Source organism: Antennarius striatus, chromosome 3 (genome assembly GCF_040054535.1).
Source record: "Antennarius striatus isolate MH-2024 chromosome 3, ASM4005453v1, whole genome shotgun sequence".
In the NCBI taxonomy this organism is placed as follows: Eukaryota; Metazoa; Chordata; class Actinopteri; order Lophiiformes; family Antennariidae; genus Antennarius; species Antennarius striatus.
In genome coordinates this window covers 20,401,395-20,422,500 of record NC_090778.1, presented here as the reverse complement: position 1 = coordinate 20,422,500, position 21,106 = coordinate 20,401,395, and the positions used below count along the sequence as shown (strand labels likewise).

Genomic DNA, 21,106 nt, shown 5'->3' with positions numbered 1-21,106 from the left:
CGTTCCAAGCCCACAAAAATTCCGACATAAATGTTTTATAAAGCATGAAAATGCATCAAAACATGTAACAAATACATGTTACGATTAGATTATTACACAATAAATGAGAGTTGTGCATAACGTAAAAAACAAAGAACAGAGTAAAGAATAATAATGACGGTCATTTACCTTTTAACTGCTGTCCTCATTGTTGAACTTTGTTGAACTCCTTTTGAACTTCTCCAACCACCCACGCGATGCCTTAAACTCCTTAAACTTCCTTTTGTTTTAATAACATGGCGATTGTAGATGCATTTCAGCCATATTCTTTGGCGAGATCAACCAAACTAAATCCCTTGCTCATGCTTTTCTATTATCTCTTTCTTTGTTTATATGGACAAAAAAACTCCTTTCTTCGTCTTTCCTTTTCCTCTTTTCTCCGTCACTTTCTTGGGGTCCATTGCAAATACAGGTAGTCGTCGACTTACGACCGCGATTGGTCCCAACAGATCGGTCGTTATTCGACTTGGTCGTAAATCGACTCTTAAGTAAAAATTCAATCCAGCATCACTGGCGCTGGTGCTTGGCTGTGGGTCGTCTGGATCATCAGCTGGGGCAGCGCGTGGGTTGGTGGGAGCGGGAGACGATCTTTTCATAAACATTGTGAGCTTTGTCTGAATTGTTCGTTTCTTTTTCTCCTCATAAATTTCACAATATGGACGGAAAGCGTCGTTTGCCATCCGTTCAATCTTTGCAAATCTTTCTATGTTTGGGTCCATTTCTTCAAAGTGTGCAAGGAGTTTATTTAACAGGTAAAAGCCTTCTGACAAGCCTTTGGTGGTGAACATTTTTCTGGTTCCTCCTCTTCTTTCTCTGCTTCTCTTCTCTCTTCTTCTTCCACTCTTTCTTCTTAGAAAAAAAAGCGCGATCAGTTCTTCATTCGTAAGTTCTCCTGACTCTTTGTCTAGCAACTCCTCGATATCTTCCACTTCACACTCCAAGGAGAGGTTTTTTGCCAGTTCCACTATTTTCTCCCGAATCTGATCAAGTTCTTCGTCACTTTCAAATCCAGCAGAAGAGTTCACAAAACACTTGACACAGTTTTTCCATACGCCATTCATACATTTCTCCATCACAGCCTCCCAACTAGCCCAGCCCATCAGTAGTGGGCTGGGCTACTGATCTCACAGTGTGACTGAACAGTGTGTGTGCGGCGTGGTGACTGAAGAGAGCGCGGGAGTCTCAGAGCGTGAGTACTGTGGCAGGAGGGAATGCCCGCGTTGTCCGGACATTGTGGTCGTAAAGTCGGTTGGTCGTAAGTCGCATAGGTCGTAAGTTGACGACTACCTGTACTCAAAAAAATTAATATATTTACATTAAACTATCAGAACACCTCACGGGTCGAGAGCTGAATGACGTGGACCCCACATAAACACCGATCTAGGTCCACACAGAGGTTCCTCTTAGCCAATGGGATGCCAGGAAGATACTAGGTAATAGCCAATGGCAGAGCAGCTATGAATGTTGCATTCAGGAACCTGTGGGAGCTGCGAGTATCAGCCCATACTGTATTTTTACCTTTCGTAAGTCGAAATTTCTGTCGTAACTAGAGGTAATATTTTCCTGCTGAGAAATTTCGTAAGTAGACAATTTCGTAAGTAGAGACATTCATAAGTAGAGGTACCACTGTACTTCAAATTTACAGAAAGAGAGAATTGATTCACAATAAAACAAAGCATGTAAAACATTTTAAAATACCATAAGCTGCAATTTTATAAACCAGTGCTTTTGTAAAATTTAATGTTTGATGGAATCAACAATTTCTTTTCACAATCTAGAGTCTGACAGTTTCTTTTCTCTTCATCTCTTCAGCCCCCATGCCAATCGTGTGATCCAGATTGAGCCTCACGCGTACCTGGATGGGGCTGACGGGAGTCGCTACAGCCCTCCCCCTTCCTACCATACCCCTCCACCCTCATATCCGACGCCTCCTCCGAGCTACAGCAGCCCCCCTCCGTCCTATAGCAGCCATGGCTTTGCCCAGCAGACACAAATTACCATGCAGTCCACAGTGCAGCTCAGGACGGAGTACGACCCACGAACTCAGGCCTTCTACACCACAGCCGAACCCAGATCCCAGATCTCTGTGCAGCCTATCAATACAGCCCCAACCAGGAACGACCCCTGCAATGACTATCATGGCGGCAACGCCAGCGGCAGCAGGAGCAGCAACAGCGATCACAGCAATCTCAATAATAACAACAGCGGTAGCCGGGCTAATGGGGGATCTCAAGGTTCCACATACATCTCGCATTTTCATCCTGCCCCACCTCCTGCAAGCTCACTTCCTCAGGGTGAAGTCATCTCATCGACTGGCCAGACTCCGGAGAACAACAGCTCCACGCGGGACCTGTTGTCCCAGTTTGGAGAAGGATCGTTGCGCCTGCGCTGCCTGGAGCCTCCCTGCTCCCGTTGGACCCTGGCCTCCTTTGCAGAAAGGCACTATGCTCCTTTCCTTCTGCAGACCACCACCAAGGTGAGCTTAGTTTACTGTGCAGGTGTGTGTAGAAATGGAAGCCGAAGGGAAAACCTTCTGTGGGTGGTAAAAGTGTGCTGGTGCTGACTCACTGTGGCGATAATTTGAACAGGAGGATTAGTCACCAGAGCAAGTAGGAGGAAATCTTGGGTAGCGGTTGTGGTCACGTCCTATCTGAGTCACACACCCTCACACACACTGATGCACATAAAGTCTGACCTCATTCTGGTGGGTGGCCCTCTGCTTTAAAGCCTTCCAGAGCTGAAATCATCCAGTGGTCTCTCCTTGACATTATTAAAAAACAAAAATTCAATATTTTCATTACACTGTCAGACGTTTTTCCACATTACCAAATTGATTCATGCATTTCCATTACTGCGTGGTGACGTAAAGAAAAACTTTAATAATAAAATCGACTTCTGATCCTAATTTCGGTCATCAAGCCAACATTTGCATCAGAAAAAGTCTAATGGGGCAAAAAACACAAGCAGTCTGGCAGCAGGTCTGTAAAGAAGCAGCCAGATTATCTAAACCAGTCAGTTTGGATCTTGCAAATGAAAGACGACAGCTTTTTTCCTTTTCATTAAAATGGTTCATATGCATATTTTGGAATATGACATATAATCCACTACAGATCGTGCATTTCCCCCCCCCACGTTTTTGCTGTCCACTCATCCATTCAGAACATGCAAAACCGATTTAAAGTTGTAATTAGTCCAAGCTGAAGCTGTCCTCTCTCTCTCTTTGTGCAGCAAATTGATTGATGAAGCTTCATCCCCTGTTTGCAGGTGGTTGTCATTGCGCTCTTCCTCTGCCTGCTGGGAGTCAGTTTGTACGGGACCACCCAGGTGAGGGACGGCCTCGAGCTGACGGACATCGTGCCCAGAGAGACCAGCGAGTACGACTTCATCGGCGCCCAGTTCAAATTCTTCTCCTTCTACAACATGTATGTGGTGACGCAGCGAGCCGATTATGCCCAGCACCAGGCTCTGCTGCACCAGCTCCACCAAAGGTTCCACACTGTTCGCTATGTTTTGAAAGAAGACAACGGACAGCTGCCGCGCATGTGGCTTCACTACATGAGAGACTGGTTACAAGGTAAAATTGAGCTTCTTGTACAATTACTACCCAGACTACAGTGCACCCTCGCGCATTCGCGCATCAACGCTTGCGACTTCACCACATAGCGGATTTTTGGTAGGCAGTCACATGATACCATATGTGCATTTTATTGGCCGACAGCATCGGGAAATGTGCTCCGTTCTGTGAGTCTCGGACTTTCGTGAGACACAAAAGTGCTTTAAACAGTCGATAAGAGTGTGGGAAAAGGTAATACAGATAGAAGGTGGTTTAATATCAGCATGGGGAGGGTTCGTAAACGTTTAAATTACAATAAATAATAGGATAAGTAGTTTGTCGCATATATCGCGAAATTCGTTAACCACGAGTGGTTCCTGGAAGGCATTAACTGCGAGGAACGAGCGTGCACTGAATACCCATATTGGAGTGGAAAGCACAGATGTAAAAAAATATTTTGTGTGTGTCAGGTGAAGCAATTTGATACCGTTTTGTTATAAATGCCTAATTATACCCTTACAGCCCTGTGATCACGCCCCTGTGATCACAGGGCTGTAAGGGTTAATGTGAGTGGTCAAGACGGTTTAATCATGGGAAAAATCACTTCCTTATGCACCAGTTTTAAGGTCATGTTTTTTGTCTTTTATCTTGAGTTTGTAGGAAACCATCCATGAGGTTGCAAAATGTTTACAATGACACTATGCTAATACATATACAGCAGCTCATTATTATGAATTGTGCATAAATACATATGTATGTATCTACATGAAAGTAAACAATGTGACTACCAATGACTGTATGACGGCAGGATTCCCTTCTGAATACTGTCCTGGTTGCGTACCATGGATGACAGCTCCTAATAATGACAAATGCCACTAAATAAAAAACAAAAAATTCCACATTAGTCCTTTCCAAGAAAGAACCCATGTGCTTTGGGGAAACACTCGTGGACTTGCCTCTAAGGATGGAACACAATGTCTGTGTGTGTGTGTGTGTGTGTGTGTGTGTGTGTGTGTGTGTGTGTGTGTGTGTGTGTGTGTGTGTGTGTGTGTGTGTGTGTGTGCGTGTGCGTGTGAGTGTGTGAGTGTGTGAGGGCCGGCTGGAACCCACACAGGGAGTGTGTGGGTGAGAGAGGGAAAACTGTCTCTGATATTGCTCACTGCAATAGAGGGACAAATTGGAGCCAGACAGGCCAAGGAACAAGACCCAAAACAACATCTCCCACAGCATGGGCCTTGGGGGAGGGCCGAGAGGAGGGGAGTGATGCACATATGGATTAGAGAGTAGTATGAGGGAGACACATGTTACTGATATGTCTCCTAATGATGGCTTTGGATCAAAAGCAGCAGATTTTAGACGTTTGAAGTCAGTTTGGTGGTTGAGAATGGAACCAAGTTATTGTATTAAATCAAGCAAGCTTATTATAGGGTCATTTTGCTGTGCCATGTTATCCTGGGTGGCTATGAGTCGTATTTCTTGAGAGAGAACGGTCTTGCAGTGGAAAAATGAAGATAGCCAGGCCTCTACAAACATCTAACCAATCTGTTTGACTGCACTTTCTTGCAGGATTACAGCAGGCGTTTGACAAGGACTGGGATGCCGGCCGCATCACTCTCAACAGCTACAAAAACGGCTCTGATGATGGAGTCCTGGCTTATAAACTTTTGGTGCAGACGGGGCGTCGGGAGAAGCCTAACAACGTCAACCAGGTATTTTAAGGATTTTATCTCATGTTGGTTATTGTAGCGATAAAAAAGTGATTTAAGTTTTAGCTCAAAATGAAATGTGGACATACTTTAGGGAGATTTGACACCACTGTGAAGCATTCCTGTTTTATGCGTACATGTTACGTGTGATTAGCACTGGAAGAGTGACACCCAGATTAATATACAGTCTGTATCCACCTTTTCCGTCTGCTCCGGGCCTGTTCTCATCCTCTGTCTGTGATGAGTTTACCAAGCCCAGGAATATAAGGCTCTCGTTAGGAGCGACAGCCTGCCCATCTGAAAAATCTATTAACTCTTCATTTGAAACATTTATGTGTGTATGTGTGTCTGCATTATGTGCACATCAGATGTCTCCTAGCCACATCAAGCATTTCAGCTTGACACGTAGTCGGCCATTCCATGCACAGTTTGTAGGATTAAAAGTCTGAAGGCTTAACGTAAGATTCAACGGCACTATGAATAATTAGTCTAGAAGTGATTTGCATGTGGTCTCTATGTGGACAGACCAGAGTCTGTACAATTCAGAGTAAGACTCGTGAATGTCTGGCGAAAGAACATAAAATCTGGGACAGATGGAAAAAAATACTGCTCCAATGATGCGCCAAGGACACCCTCTCTACCCCACTCTCTTTAACGTCTTTCTGGAGGGTATCATGACGGATGCCCTGGCTGACCATGAAGGAACTGTCAGCATAGAATGCAAACCAATTACCAACATGGTTATGGGTGCATAACCAGATCTTCAGGCCTTGCTAAGACCATTCTACAAGGAATCTTAAATGGTGGCAGGGGACGAGGGAGACAAAAGAAAAGATATATATATATACTGTATATAGCCAATAATTTCATCTTTTTCCATCATTTAAGTTGCCCCACCTGACTAATATCTACAAAATGCGAAAGTAACTGAGGGCTCATAGTGCGAATGAATAGGTTTTTTCTTATTCATTGGTTTTTAGACAAATTTTTGTAGATATGATGAATTTAGCTGGTTGGTTTCATTATGTATCTGTTTCAAACACATCCTTAGTTAATGCGTTCAAAACACCCAGAAAGCCAATTGACACAACAACAAAGTAGTTTTGCAAAACAATGCTAAGAAACTTAAAAAGAGATGCAAAAAGAAATTGTTTTTTTTTTATTCCTCTGCTCAAATTCAATGATCCAAAACGTCATGCAAAAGTAGAACAATGAAAAAAGGCCTTGCTTGTTTTATTTCCTCACGTTAAAAGTATGCGCACCCAAGAGAGGGCTACAGCATGTTTTGAGTGCTGCACCTGACTTTCTGCATAGTGTGTGTAGAAAACACACAGATGTCGTCACAAGTGTTAGACCGGGCCACGAGAAGTCCATGACATTGTATTTACAAGAGCTCTTCCAATTTGGAGCTGCTGTCAAAAGAAGTTACATAAAACCTAGTGTACAGAATATATTGAGGGTGTTTGACATCAAACAGTGACACACGTCAACAGCTAAGAAAACCAGCTGACAGACCCAAAGAGTGGCGAGGAAGGGAGAGAGTAGATTGTGTATCACGGAGGTGACGACACTCGGCGAGACATGGCTTTGCTGTTTTTAGTTCAGTACCAGCTCCAAGAAATGACAAAAATGGACGCATGGCTGCATTTTTTGGCAGGACACCATGAAAACTAAAGATAAGGCACTTGGGAAATATAAAAACAAAATTCTTGGCTGGGATTTCTACAAAATCTCGTACACAAAGTAAGCCCTGTCCTTTTCAACACAAATATCATTTTCCTCCGAGATAATTCATTCTGACATAAAGCACTGCTGTGTCATGTGTTTTTGCATGTTTAGAGTTTGTTTTAGGCTGCGTTCAAAGCTTTTCCCTGTGACACGCAACGTCTGTCATCTTTTGCGCCGGCCGCCAGGAAGTGGAGACACGCTTGGTGTGCGGCGGTGTGACATCATTTCCCCCATCTGGGAGGGAAATGTTTTGCCATGAGGTGTGCGGGGGCCGCCCGCGGAGCTGCCTGGGCTTCCTGTGACAGCCTGAAGACATACAGTTGTTGCGTATCCCGCTATTAAATTCAACCCAGATCCTCTGGAATCCTTGCTCTCTCACAAACTCCTCCTCAAACTGCCCCTCTTGTTGCCCCCCCCCCCTTGTACTACTCTCATTCAATGAGGAAAGCTGAAGCACGTGGTTTTGTTGAAACAGCCCCGCTCGTGCGTTCGTATGTTTTGAATGTACGTTCAGCTTTTGACAGTGATGCGTACGTGAACAGCAGTAGCAGTTTTTTTTTCTCATAATGAGGACCAGATCTTTTTCAACCAAGGCATGTTGAAAAGCTAGATGTTTTATTTTGATATGCCACTCCATGGATCTGTGGTTTGCCTTTCATCTGTCGCTGCAAACATCTCTCTACGTGCTAGGAAACCATTTGTTCCTGGTGGCTTTGCCTGGAAATCATATTTAAGCGAGTTGTGTGCGCACGCTTTCGGTTTGTGTATGCGGTTTTAAAAGAGAAAGAAAAAACCTTGGAGGACGTGACTATTTACAGAAGAAGGAGGAAAGTTTCAAAGTGCTTTTAAGATGCTAATGCTATGAAGGGTGGGGTTTTTTTCCTGTTCAGGGAATGGTTGATATGTGGCACCAGGCATTCTGGGTAACCGTAGGGGTTAAGAGAAGCAAGTGTGAGCAACATTTGTACAGATGTTGTGTTATTTTTATAGCTCTACTACATTTGCTGGGTGGCATTTCCTTCAGTGTTAACAACCAGGTTAACTGCATACAGACGTGCACAGGGACTCAAGCCAATTTTTTTTATTGTTACGCTAACTCAGGCACCCCCCCACCCTTACCTCCCCCATCACAAAAAAAAAAAACCCTTAGTCCTTTCTTCATCCACATAACCCCACGACTCCAGCTTCACCTCCAAAACTCTCCCTGCCTGTGTGAAGAAGGGATTTATGGTTCCTAGAAGGGAGAGTGGCAGAGCGGCGTACGCTAATGGTTTTACCTCTCAGGAGACAGCTCTGTTTGGCTGCGCTCCTCTGGTTCCACGTAGGAGGGCAAGACAATCATTCCCGTTTACCTCCTGACCAGTGGAGCAAGTCGTACCAATGGAGAAAGAGCTAGATAATAATCCTCAAACATACAGAAACACAAAATTCTTGGTGTGCTTAAAACAGCAAGTTAAAGTGGATAAAAGTGGATTCCTAAACTTTTAAAAGTAACTAACTTTAAAAGTAAAAGATATTAACCTTTAGCTTAACTTTTAAACTAAAAGTTGATGATATCATCAGCATCAGTTGAAATGCTGATACCTCATGTTCACTAAGTGCGTGAACATGCTATTATCTGCTAAGTAGATAAAATTAAAATATAAAATAAAATAAGGCTCAGTGGTAAAGTGGCTCAGTGGTAAAGCGGGCGGTAGAGCGGGTCGTCCTATGATTTAAAATCGGCGGTTCGATTCCCACTCCCGTCTGGGTGATCATTTCCAAATGATGTTTAATGTTAAGAACATGGGTATGCAGTAGAATTGCTGATTCAAATACAAATCAGCCAATGGTAAAGCCCTTTATGTGTGCTTAAAAACGCAGACGCGAGGACACAGTGCAAATTGGACCATAAATTAGCAACAACAACAAAAAATGAGGTGGAGGACTCTGTGGTTTTTCTTCTGTTAATTTGGCTAATGCCATAAAAACAACTCATGCCCAGTGGGCAAATGTTGTAATGATAGGAAAAACCCTGTCAGCAACAGAACGCTAACTAAGAAGTCATATTACTGTCTCGTACAACAAATATCAATATGCTTCTAAATTGTCTGCTGTTGGAATGAAGAGGACTTGGCAGAAGATTTTTTTCTTCATCTTCTGCAGCTGTATCTTGACAGAAATGTATTCAGAATACTTTGGACATCAGGCCTGAGGTTAGCCAGCCAGTATCTAGTGTATGTAAAGAGGGAGGCTGATTCAACATTTTCCATGTTTTAATGTGGCATGATAATTCTTGGAAGCTGTAATGAGAAGTACGGGAATTTTCAGAAAGACTTTCAGTGTTATACTTGTTGATTTTTATATTTTTCTTATTTTCGTTTTTTTTTTTTTTTTTTTGGTTGGCAAGAGAGGAAAACTAATATTTGGCTCTTGTTTTGAGAGCTGCTGCGTTCTCTTGCACTCATGCATGTGTATAAATAAGCATTTCTATGGTCAGCTCACCTGGAGAATATGTCGGTTCAACGTGTTTTACTTCCGCAATAATGTCCAATGTATGCTTAAGGGCAGGAACATGGTTTCCTATTACAGACTCCATTTATTTTGTTTTCAATTAAACTGTATTATTTGCTCAATCTGTGCTCATTCCATTTTTAAATTTAAAAAAATTTGTTCAAACTAATGACGACATCATTTTCTCCTCTTAACAGTAGTGCGGAATGTACTTGAGTTGCTGTGTTTTTAACATAACCATCGTCTCCTTTGGTTTTTTTAGCTGACTCGTCAGAGGCTTGTGGACGCAGACGGTATCATCAACCCAGGAGCTTTTTACATCTACCTAACTGCCTGGGTCAGCAATGATCCCGTGGCTTACGCCGCCTCCCAGGCCAACATTCGCCCACACCCTCCTGAGTGGCTCCACGACCGTACCGACCTCATGCCCGAGACACGCCTCAGCAGTAAGTCATCATAACATAAGTTACCGTAACGGAATGTTCTGCTCTGACACAAGGAAGGAAATTTCAAAAGTAATGTTATTTGGTGTGACAAATGCAGCTAATTTGAAATGTTAAAGTTCAAACCTGCTACATGGTACAGTTGAACAAATTTTGCTCGCTAATTTTTTGTTGAAATTTGAAGCCAAACGTCTGTGGGGTTGGCTGAGACTTTTTTTTATCTTTTTTTTAAGGTTTTATAAGGTGGCTGCTACATGTAAGCAGTGTTTACATCTTGTGGCTTGAGTTCTTGCTCCTTGTCTGCTTCTTAGCTTTAAGAGAGGTAGTAGATTTTAATGCACCACTGCACACTGTGCGTGTGTGTGTGCGTGTGTGAGTGTGTGTGTGTGTGTGTGTGTGTGTGTGTGTGTGTGTGTGCATGAATGTATGGGTGATCTCAGGTTGCAAAGCCAGGGACCAAGATACAGCTCACTGTGGTTCTCCTAATGGTGCCTGCGGTGCATGCTATAATCCTGACTACCATGGGCCCCTAGTATTAGACACACACAAATACACACCAGCACATTATTAAAACTCAGTGACCCCCAACACTACGCACACCCTGTTCTCATTTCTCTACCACACACACACACAGACTGTAAATCACATAAAAAGTATAGTAATGTCGTTTGATTCTAACCTGTGATTGGTACAACTCAGGAAGTGCTCCACAAGAGAGGAAAATGATTGGATAACAAGGGTAGACTGGGTTTGGGTGGGAATCACAATTGGATAACAAGCAGGAAGTCCTTTACGGTGGGGGATATGATTGGATAAGCAGCGTGAAGTGCTTGGCTGTATGGGAGCCCCCTGGAGCAGATCTGTGTTGGCCGAAAGCCAACTAGTGTCCTAATGGAAATTTATGGCTGAGATTATAATGGACAAAACCATGTTAGCAAGTGCTCCTGTCTGACCCTGAAGGGACCACTGTAGAATAAACACACTCAGCAGCTTCAGACAGTCCTAAAAATATGTTTTCTTGTTAGAAAAGCGATACAGATTGGTGGAGAAAAGTGGAGAATATTTTTCAATTTGTTCATCCAGTGGTTTGTTGTTAATTACGCTGAAAGTACAAATGTGAATGAATACACTGTTTGGACAACAACGAATATGACTTCACATGGTAGTATAGGCAGGTATGCATATTTATCCTTTTATATAATGCTTTACATGGCAATGCTAACTTTAGGGTGTGGTAATGGTAGAGATTCTGACATCGTAATTACTGTGGATCAACGTTAGCTCTCACACTCCATTGTGTCTGGAACTGATAGGCCCTCATTAGTACAGGCTGGGCCACAGAGCGGCTTGGTTTGAGTCAATGGAGCTCTGTTTCATACGCCTTTACCTCCACCACCATCCCACACACATGCACACAGATGTAGCTACTCTTGCAACACATTTGAATTGTGGAGTGAAAGCCTTGATATTGGTTTGGCTGAAAATTCTAAAATTATTTCTACAGATACACTAAATGGTCAGTTAATCAGGACAGACAAATATCATCTGCAGATGTCAGTGCTGTCTCGGTTTCATTTTTTTTTGTTCATCCAAAGCATTCCTCAGTCATCTAAATTAAAAAATTAATTCTGGCACAGCTGTGTGGTGTCCAAGACCCCAAAGTGCATAACCATCATGCACTGCTACTTTAGGTCTAATAAAAGTGATATAGTGATTTCGGCAGACTAACACATGAACTCTCCTCTCATCTTCCCTCCATCTAGTCCCGGCTGCTGAGCCCATCGAATACGCACAGTTCCCCTTCTACCTCAACGGGCTCCGGGAGACGCCACAGTTTGTGGAGGCCATCGAGAGCGTGCGGGCCATCTGCAGCAACTACAGTCGACAAGGCCTACCATCCTACCCAAATGGATACCCCTTCCTGTTCTGGGAGCAGTATGTTAGTCTGCGCCACTGGTTGCTATTGTCCATCAGTGTTGTACTTGCCTGCACCTTTCTGGTCTGTGCCCTCTTCCTGCTCAACCCTTGGACCGCCGGTATCATCGTAAGTGTTCCAACAGATTATAATAATTTAATTTATGGGCGTCTTTCAAGGCATTACGAAACACAATGTAAAAAAAAAACCTGACATATGGGCTAAAATAATCTTACAGAAACAGTAACCACAAGTACAAATATGGTTATTGATTTACAATCAGACTGACTAAGTGTCAGTAAGGATTTAAAGGTATAAATGAGGGTCAGTATTATGAATGTCTTGTGGGAGGTAGTTACAGGGAGACTGATGGAGGGGTGGGATCTGAAGCTGAAAGAACTTGTGCAAATGGGAAGGTGGATGAGAAAGATGTGGAGCTGCCGAATTGTGAAGAGATTCACAAGGACCCAGTGGAGTCATTCTGTTGGATTTGGGGAATTGTCAACTAGGATTTTTCAACTATAAATTCATGGTCAGTTTACTATAGAGACAGACATATACCCCTGAAGTGCAGTAGAAGTTTTATGTTTATAGTCTTTCAGGTTAATGTAGTGTGTTAGAAACAGACAGAAAGATAGAAACTACTTTTCAAGCTCTGCTCTCTTTGTTTTCTGGTTTTTATGTGTCGTCCTGAAAGCATCTCAGAGAGCAAAGCGTTGGGGAGGAGAAGGGGCTGCTCTGTGTTTTTGCAGCGCTAGTCACCAGTGTTTAACTTGTGCTGTATTGTTAGAGTCGGTCTGTTTAGTCTAGTCCGACACTCCCAGACACCAACGCTGAAATAAATGGGGAGAGGATACAAAGTTGCTTTGGCAACTTGCTCCCACTCTAGACCTATTAAACAACCCTCCAGTCTCCTCCTGTCCTTTCACGAGAGCGGTTTCCAGGGATGCATGATGCAAACATGCATTCACATACACAGACACACACACACACACACACACACACACACACACACAGCTTGAAGGTGTAAACATGCAGGTACATAATTCACACACACACACACACACACACACACACACACACACACACACACACACACACACACACACACACACACACACACACACAGCGAGTGCTCTGGTTTTTCTCTCTGATGGGTTGTGTTTACGACAGGCAGTGGCCAGGCCACCCGAACCCTTAAAGGAAGGAGGGGAGACCTCATGTTCATCCTCCAGGCTTTACTAGCGAGATCAAAAGACGACTTATGTAGCGACATCAAGTCTAACCATTTACTCCGACAGTGGTCAGACCACCACCAGAATTAAAACGGGAAACCCACTCAGCTATTTGGTTTGAATCCCATCTAAAGCACAAAACAGCGTGTTTTAAACTCAATGGGGGGTTCAACGGATCACAGAAGTGGTGGTTGGGGTTCTGTTAAATTACGAGAGTTACAGATTGGATTGTTTCTTTCTGGATCAGCAAAACAAAAGGCAGCTAGGCAATAAAATATGAATTTCTACTGACTACAAAAGGAACTTTTTGAGCACAAACGGCTGCTTAAATGCTGCATCGAGAGGTTGTTGCCTTGAGTCCCGTTCCCAAAACAGCAGGGTGATGCTGCTGGAAACGTGTGGTCGTGCTTGATGTGTTGCCATCGTCACATCTTACTTGTGGCGTGGTGTTGACACACTGTAAGAGTTTGTAACATATTGTGCCAGTTATGTTCATACAGATATCGACTATGCTCAAATTTAACACCACAATACTGTAGGTCTCAGCTGCATTAATGATGATCACTTATCATCTGATTTTCTCCCCCTGATTGTTTCTATTTGGTTAGAGTTGATCTCAGAGATCTTAAAATGTGTTAATAATCGACCCTAGTAGCAAGTTTAAACACTTTATTCTAACATTACCTGAGATGTACTTTTGTGTAAAGCCCTCATGGATACAGACTGCACATACTCACTCGTTGTAAATGCACTCACCTTCACACACTCACTGTAAACACACCCACATGCACACATTTGTTGTAAACGTACCCACATGCACACTTTGGTGCAGCTACTCCCCTGCCCACCTTAGCCCTCTTCAAAGGATTTGGGCCCCATGTAACCCGACACTTGTCAGCTGATAATGGCATTTACTCCCAGCTCCTGTCCTGCTCTCCACTGAAGCTCGTGCACACGCACACACACACACACACACACACACACACACACACACACACACACAATGTTATTTCTTTACGTCTTTGAGACAGAAACATAGAACGCAGAAACCTGCTGTAGCGATTTGGTTTTTCTTTTATATGACAACAGGGTTTTCAGGAATGGCAATCACTTTTCATAACACTGCTGTACCAAAATGCCACTGTACTAACAGGCAAACAGGCAAAAAAGGCTTTTTTTTCCCCACGTCACCCATTTTCAAGCACACACACACACTATATTTGTGCTGATTTAGTTGCAGTATTGCCTACTGCCTTATCATTCATTCATTCATTCAGCCAGTCAGTCAGTCAGTCAGTCAGTCAGTCAGTCATTCATTGTCCTGTGTTAGGTTGTGGAGGACTTGAGCCTTATAGCCATGTTTGTGGATCTTTGTGTACAAGAATGGTTTATCATCTGATGCTCTGTGGAGATTTTAAAAACTCACGTCTTCATTATTAATCTGCTTTTTAAATCCTCCAGTTGTGGGCCTCAGTCCCTGTACATCATCAAGCATCACACAACCTATTTGTCTTTATGCCCCAGTCCCACCTTCAGCAAATTGTGTAAAAGTGTCACTTTCTTCCTAACATTGGGTCCTCCTCTCCTTCCAGGTGTTAGTGCTGTCTCTCATGACTGTGGAGCTGTTTGGCTTCATGGGGCTGATGGGAATCAAGCTGAGTGCTGTTCCTGTGGTCATTCTCATCGCCTCTGTGGGTATTGGAGTGGAGTTCACTGTCCATGTTGCCCTGGTAGGCACACACATTTTATATTAACTTCATTTTCATTCAGCATGGAGAGGATTTTGTATATCATTTTAAAGTCTTTAATATAAACTGCTTAAACACATTTTTTTCCGCCCATAGAAATGCTGAGATTTTTTTTTTTTTGGTTAGGGTTAGGGTTGAGAACTAAACATGTTTCATGTTTCTGTTTGTGTTTGCTGCAGGCATTCCTGACAGCCATAGGGGATCGTCACAAGCGGGCGGTGCTGGCGCTGGAGCACATGTTTGCTCCGGTGCTTGATGGAGCTTTTTCCACCTTATTAGGTGTCCTGATGCTCGCTGGCTCTGAGTTTGACTTCATCGTCAGGTGACTATAAGATCTAAACCTCATCAAAATTCCACATTTCATCTAAATATGTAAGGACTCATGCAAAGGTTACTGTTTGGCGTCTGTGTGGCGTCAGTAGACCGTTGAGACCATGCCTCAACGTGTATGTCACAAAGGAATCTACAGAGGACACCAATCATGCATGAAGGCCCCTCGCCTTCATCCTTCATTCCCTCCCTCAGTCTCTTTCTCATCTTTCGCCCCTTTTCATATCCCCTCTGTAAATCTCATTCTTTTCCAGCTACCATTGACATACTCCCCCTTTTTTTTAATCTTACTCCCATGGCCTCCGCTTGTCCGTTCTTTCATCCTCCTTTTCTACCCCTTTGTGACTCTCATGCCTGACAATTTTAGGAGAAACCGAGGTGTGGATGGGGAGTTGAAGGTCGGAGAACAAGAAGGAGGAGGGAGTAAACAGGGAAGCTGAGGGAGACAAAGTAAAAGAGAGTGAAGGGCAGTGAGTAAAAACAAGAAAGTCTTTGGGCTTTTGTAATCTCTTTCAGCTAGTTTAACTGCCCTCTCTAGACATTTATAAGCAAGGGAAGGAGTAATGGTGTAATGGGGGGGTGCTAGAGGGCAATTGTGGACAGACAGGAGAAGTGGAAATTAAAACAGACACACCAAGGGGCCTCTGTGTCCGAGGCTCCTTTTTTTGTGTAGCGCTGCATTGTGAAGGTCAGGCAGAAAGTTACCGTCCAGCAGCCGTACGAGGAAGGAAAACGAATGATTCTGTACATTTTCAAGCAAGGAGTGTTATGAGAAGTTTCCAGTGAGCTCAGTGAACTTAAAGGAGGTGAGGTGGCCGTGTAGTGCAGCTTACCCATGCCTTCATGAAAGGGTAAGACTCAAGTTCTTGTGATCTGCAAGCGAACATGTATGCACAACCTCACCAAAACACACAAACACACACACCAATTTGCTCCCAGTCTTGTAGTTCATAAGGGTCAGTGATGGCGTGGCTGTCAGTGAACACGCTCACACCAAGAGACTCACATATATCAGACCTGCATAGGCACAAACACAGGGAGGTCTTATAGACCTTCTCTCCTCACCTCCAGTGGTGTTCTCTGGTTTCTGACTCGGTCCTGGGCCTCATTTAGAGGTTCTGCTGTTGTCTGAGCAAACAAAACTACGGCCCAAGAACAGGCCCAGCTCGTATTTTTCTGCTTACACTGAAAGAAATGTTTCCCTGACTTTTCCCTGTCAGCCCTCTGAATGTTTTTACTCTAAACAGCCCGGCGGGGCACTCAACCTGGTATGCGGGCTGCACACATGCATGTGTACATGTGTGCAGGCGTGGGGGTCCGAAGGTGACGTAGCGTTTACCCTATCTGGTGTGTATGGAAATGCCAGGCATATTGATGACACACAGAAACAATCATGAGACAGTATTCTAATGCAAGTAGGTGAAGGATGGGTGCACATATGTGTGTGTGTGTGTTCGTGGATCTCACCTCAGCCGAATCAGTGCCAAAAGCAAAACTGCTGCACATCACACCCTATGAACAAAATATTTAGGATTGCACTCCAGAAAAATAATGTGTGTGCTCTTCAACTACACTTAATTCTTTCTTTCTTTTTTTGTGTGTCCTTACATTGTCACCTTGGGTGAGGTAAAGGTTGTGGGCAAACATTTTTTCACCGTAGTTTTTGTCACTTAATTTACAAATGGCCACAAAAGATTGTGAGACTTTTATATAATAACGCATCTAAGGTCTGATTGTGTTTAGCTTGGAACAGCTGGGTGTGTTCCCCGACTCCAGCTTTAGTAGGTTTCCATTCAGTGTAGCAGCATGGTGAAGGTAGGGCCACCCATATGAGGAAGATGAGAACTCCACTCACTCTAGGCTCCTCCACAATGTCTGCACACACACACACACACACACACACACACACACACACACACACACACACACACACACACACACACACACACACACTGTGATCAGGAGGCAGTCAGAGGGGTTCATGGTTCATCAATGTGTCCTAGAGAGGGAGAGCAGGGGATTTAGGAGTGGCAATTGGGGGTCTTACCTGATGCACTGGAGATTTAATTAGACGGAGGGGATTGCGGAGTGGCCGGGAATTTCACAGAGGCTTAACTGGAAATAAGGGAGAGAGAGAGATAGAGAGAGAGAGATTGAGAGAGAGTGAGTGAGTGAAGCAAGGTAGAAAAGGAGAGGTAGCGCAAGTAAGGAGGGGTGGCGTGCTAAAGGTCCCCTTTTCTTCTTCCTAGACTAAATTGTTTAAATTCTATACCCCTCTCTTCATTTGTTTGCCTCTCCCTCTCTTTTATATAGCTGGAGACAAGAGAGAGGCCCCTGTCCTGTTGTGCCCCCCGCCCCACCAACTCTCAACGTTCCCCTCACTTGCCTCTCCTCTCTTTCCCCGTTACCCCTTCCCCTCTACACTTCACATTCCTCAGTTCTTTGTTTTCTCCATGTTTGCTTATACACCACACACCCAAGGGAGAGCACCCTCACTCTCCAGTGACCCCCCTTCCCCCAACATCCCTCCAATTCTTTTTTTTTTCATTCCTTCAGTGCCTTTGAATTAACCAGCTCCAGCTAATTATGCTTCCCCTTTCTTTTCTCTCTGCGGCTTCTTTAAGACTAACCCTCTTTGGCAGGACTTAGAAGCACACAAGGTACCTTTCTGCTTTGCTCCTCAAAACCACAGTGCATGCCTGCCTGTCTGGTGGGGGTGTGTTATATACCGTATGTGTTTGTTTGGGATGTGGCCAGGTGTCTTTGTGGAAGTATTGTGTTGGTCATGTGTAATAGTCTTATGTCTCCCCGCGTCTGACCCTCTGTTGTCTGCGTAGGTATTTTCTTTGTTTCTTCCCCTGATCTGTTTCTCTTACTGTCTTTATTTGGTGTTTCTTAAAATCCAGTCATAAATTCCTTCCATTTTCAAGTTGTCTCAATGGTATCCGTTAATTTTACTCTTCTTTTTTTTATGTTGTATCACAGAGGATGTGAGAGTATAAGTCAAATATCGTGCTTTTACTTCACTAGTTTCTGAAATTAGTGTTCCTTTATTCATCTACTGTCTGGGTTGTGTTGCAGATATTTCTTTGCAGTGTTGGCCATCCTGACAGTTCTTGGAGTGCTCAATGGATTGGTCCTCCTTCCAGTATTGCTGTCATACTTTGGGCCCTATCCAGAGGTAGGATTCCAAAAAAAGTACAACTATAAGCCTAAATATACAACTGTCAGTACAACTTTATTGACAAGGAATGGTGCAAATGTAATTTGAGATGTAACGTAGAGTCTCTTCTTTTTTTCATTCACTGGTTAGTAACATAAATGTCATTCACCGCTGACTTCTTGCCTCCCAGGTTTCGCCTATCGACGGTCGTAGCAGGTTACCCACACCCTGCCCGGAGGCCCCTCCTCAAGTAGTGCACTTCTCAGTCCGTCCACATCACACCACCACGACCACCACCACCTCAGGTGCAGCTTCCGACTCGTCTGACTCTGAGTACAGCTCCAACACTACTGTGTCCGGCATCAGCCAAGAGCTGCAGAACTACAACCTTCCATCTCACAGAGGACAGCTGAGAGCTGAGGAGCAGCAATACCACCACCAGACCAGCAGGGGCAGAATAGCCAGAACAGAAGAGAGAAGGAGAGCAGGATCAGGGCATCGGCGCTCAGCCAGACAACACGAACCTCAAGCCTATTCTGTAAGAAAATATCCCGCATTGTGTTGCATGTATGATTCTCTATTTGCAGATGTTCTCATTTCTGTATACATTTCTAATTGTTTTGCTCTACAGTCTGCCTCCTGTCAGGGTTGTGATCCTGGGCACCAGCCCAGGGTGACTCAGCGTAACGGCAGGGACCCTAAGACCCAGCTGCACTGGCAGGTATTACCCCCAGTCCATCCACGCACGGACGCTTTTGAAACTTCTACTGAGGCTGGGGGTCAGTATGGCTCACACGGCCGTAGGGAACACTCAGCAGGCCAGAGAGCTCGCCCTTCCCACAACCCACAGACTACCCACCACCTCCCATACCACCACTCCAGCCCAACCCCGTTCTGCCAACCCATCACTACAGTAACAGCGTCTGCTTCTGTCACTGTCGCCGTCCACCCGGCCCCCTTGTCCAACCAGAGTTCCCGACCTTCTTACCCAGGATACACTACAAGGGATAGTTACTGCCCATCAGGGCCGGAGGAGCCAGAGCCATCCTTCCAGGACCCTCATGTGCCTGTCGACACTCACACAGAGGCCCAAGGAGACAAAGTGGAGGCCATGGAGCTTCAAGATTTGGAGTTTGAGACAGCTGAGAGCAACAGCGATGAACGAGCGAGCTGAGGTAAGTGTCCCACTACCTACGTCGATCCATGTGGCCGAGCTGTCCTTTTAAAAAGACTGTTTTTTGATCCATGACTAACAATTTAATGTAATTTATTGTTTCCAGTTGTGGAGAATGGAAGTATAATGGCCAAAGACGGACCCCTCTGTAATAACAAGTAGGTGACACCTGGCCTGGTGCAGCCCGACCCAGCGTAGACCAGCCCAGCTCCTCCCTCCTCCCCACCCCGAAGCAGCGAGAAACTCACCAGTGTTACCGTCATGGTGCTCATTCTTACTGTAACCCAATGGAAAAATTTTCTCAGATATGTCTATCTATATTTAAAAAGATGTATACATATGTAAATATGAACAAAAAATTAGTTATAATTTTAGGAGATGTACAACTCCTCAAGTTAACTGACTGGGGCTGCCATTTTATATGGTGTGTGTGTGTGTGTGTGTGTGTGTTTGTGTGTGTGTGTGTGTGTGTGTGTGTGTGTGTGTGTGTGTGTGTGTGTGTGTGTGTGTGTGTGTGTGTGTGTGTGTGTGTGTGTGAAAGAGATGGATCTTTGATTACTGTTCACTCATCTGTGTATCTGTGCCATTAGTTACAGCTAGACAAAAAAACGTACCTGTCAGCATTCACTTTTGCTGCTGAAAATGTTTTTCAAGTAATTTACATTTATAACTCTATGCAAATGTCTCTTAAAGCAAACTAAGTGATCTGTCTGCGTGTGTGTATGTGTGTGCATGCATGTGTGTTTAGTTGTTGTGTGTAGGCCTTAATGATGTGAAACAGCCCCCATTATATTCTGGCTTATACATCAGATCCATCCCGAGAACAGGCTAACATTTACACTCATCTAAACGTGAGGGAAACTGTTAGAATTATCAAACAGGGGTATGATTATATGTGTGCATGTTTCTGTGCGTGTTTATTATTGTATAAAGGTACGCATGTTAAACTATTAATTTTTTATCACAAACCTGTGGTAGTTATGAAACAATTACTGTTTAACTTGACACGCTATGCGTGCTATTTAAGACGAGCAGATATGAAGAAATTTTAAAAGCTGTTGTTTTGTTTTTTTTTCCCTTTATTTTGTTTTATATATTCTTTTAGTTTCCGCCTCTGCATTGGAACCTGTTTCTGCTCTCAGCTTTGTATCACTGTCCGTCAGGCTGCTCTCTGGTCGTATTTTACTGTAAGAGGTTATGTTAAACTCCAGCAGGCTCGGAACCGGTTCTGTCTTGCATACAGACATGCGAGCAGTAAACCTTTACAAACTCTCACCATTACAGGGACATTCACATTCGTGATTCTGGAACAGGGTCAACGCCAGGTGCAGCACTTCACCCTAAGTGGCTGTGCCTAGCGGATAAGCTAAAGCTCAGACTGTATACTGTACTAACCCATTGAAGTGGCACTTGACTGCATTAACTTCATTAACAGAAATATCTCACCTCAAGTCGCTCTTTATTTCTGTCCAACCGATAAGCTAGTCCACACAGCCTGACGAGGGCGAAGCCTTACAAGGCGTGACAATGTGTGTTTCTATGTTGTCTCGATGTATTTGAGTGTAAAAACATTTATGTG

General features: G+C 44.0%; 1 protein-coding gene across 1 annotated transcript in view; it reads left to right on the top strand.

Moving 5' to 3' along the window:
• The window catches only part of ptch1 (patched 1), a 48,128-nt gene extending 28,148 nt beyond the window's left edge, over nt 1-19,980 (top strand). Inside the window, exons 14-24 of the mRNA XM_068311220.1 lie at nt 1,852-2,515; nt 3,304-3,613; nt 5,159-5,301; nt 9,782-9,965; nt 11,726-12,006; nt 14,705-14,842; nt 15,040-15,182; nt 18,272-18,371; nt 18,544-18,891; nt 18,985-19,528; nt 19,634-19,980. Coding sequence (XP_068167321.1) covers nt 1,852-2,515; nt 3,304-3,613; nt 5,159-5,301; nt 9,782-9,965; nt 11,726-12,006; nt 14,705-14,842; nt 15,040-15,182; nt 18,272-18,371; nt 18,544-18,891; nt 18,985-19,527 — 2,854 coding nt within the window. The 3' untranslated portion in view covers nt 19,528; nt 19,634-19,980. The remainder of the gene's footprint in view (nt 1-1,851; nt 2,516-3,303; nt 3,614-5,158; nt 5,302-9,781; nt 9,966-11,725; nt 12,007-14,704; nt 14,843-15,039; nt 15,183-18,271; nt 18,372-18,543; nt 18,892-18,984; nt 19,529-19,633) is intronic.
• The last annotated feature ends 1,126 nt before the right edge of the window (nt 19,981-21,106 follow it).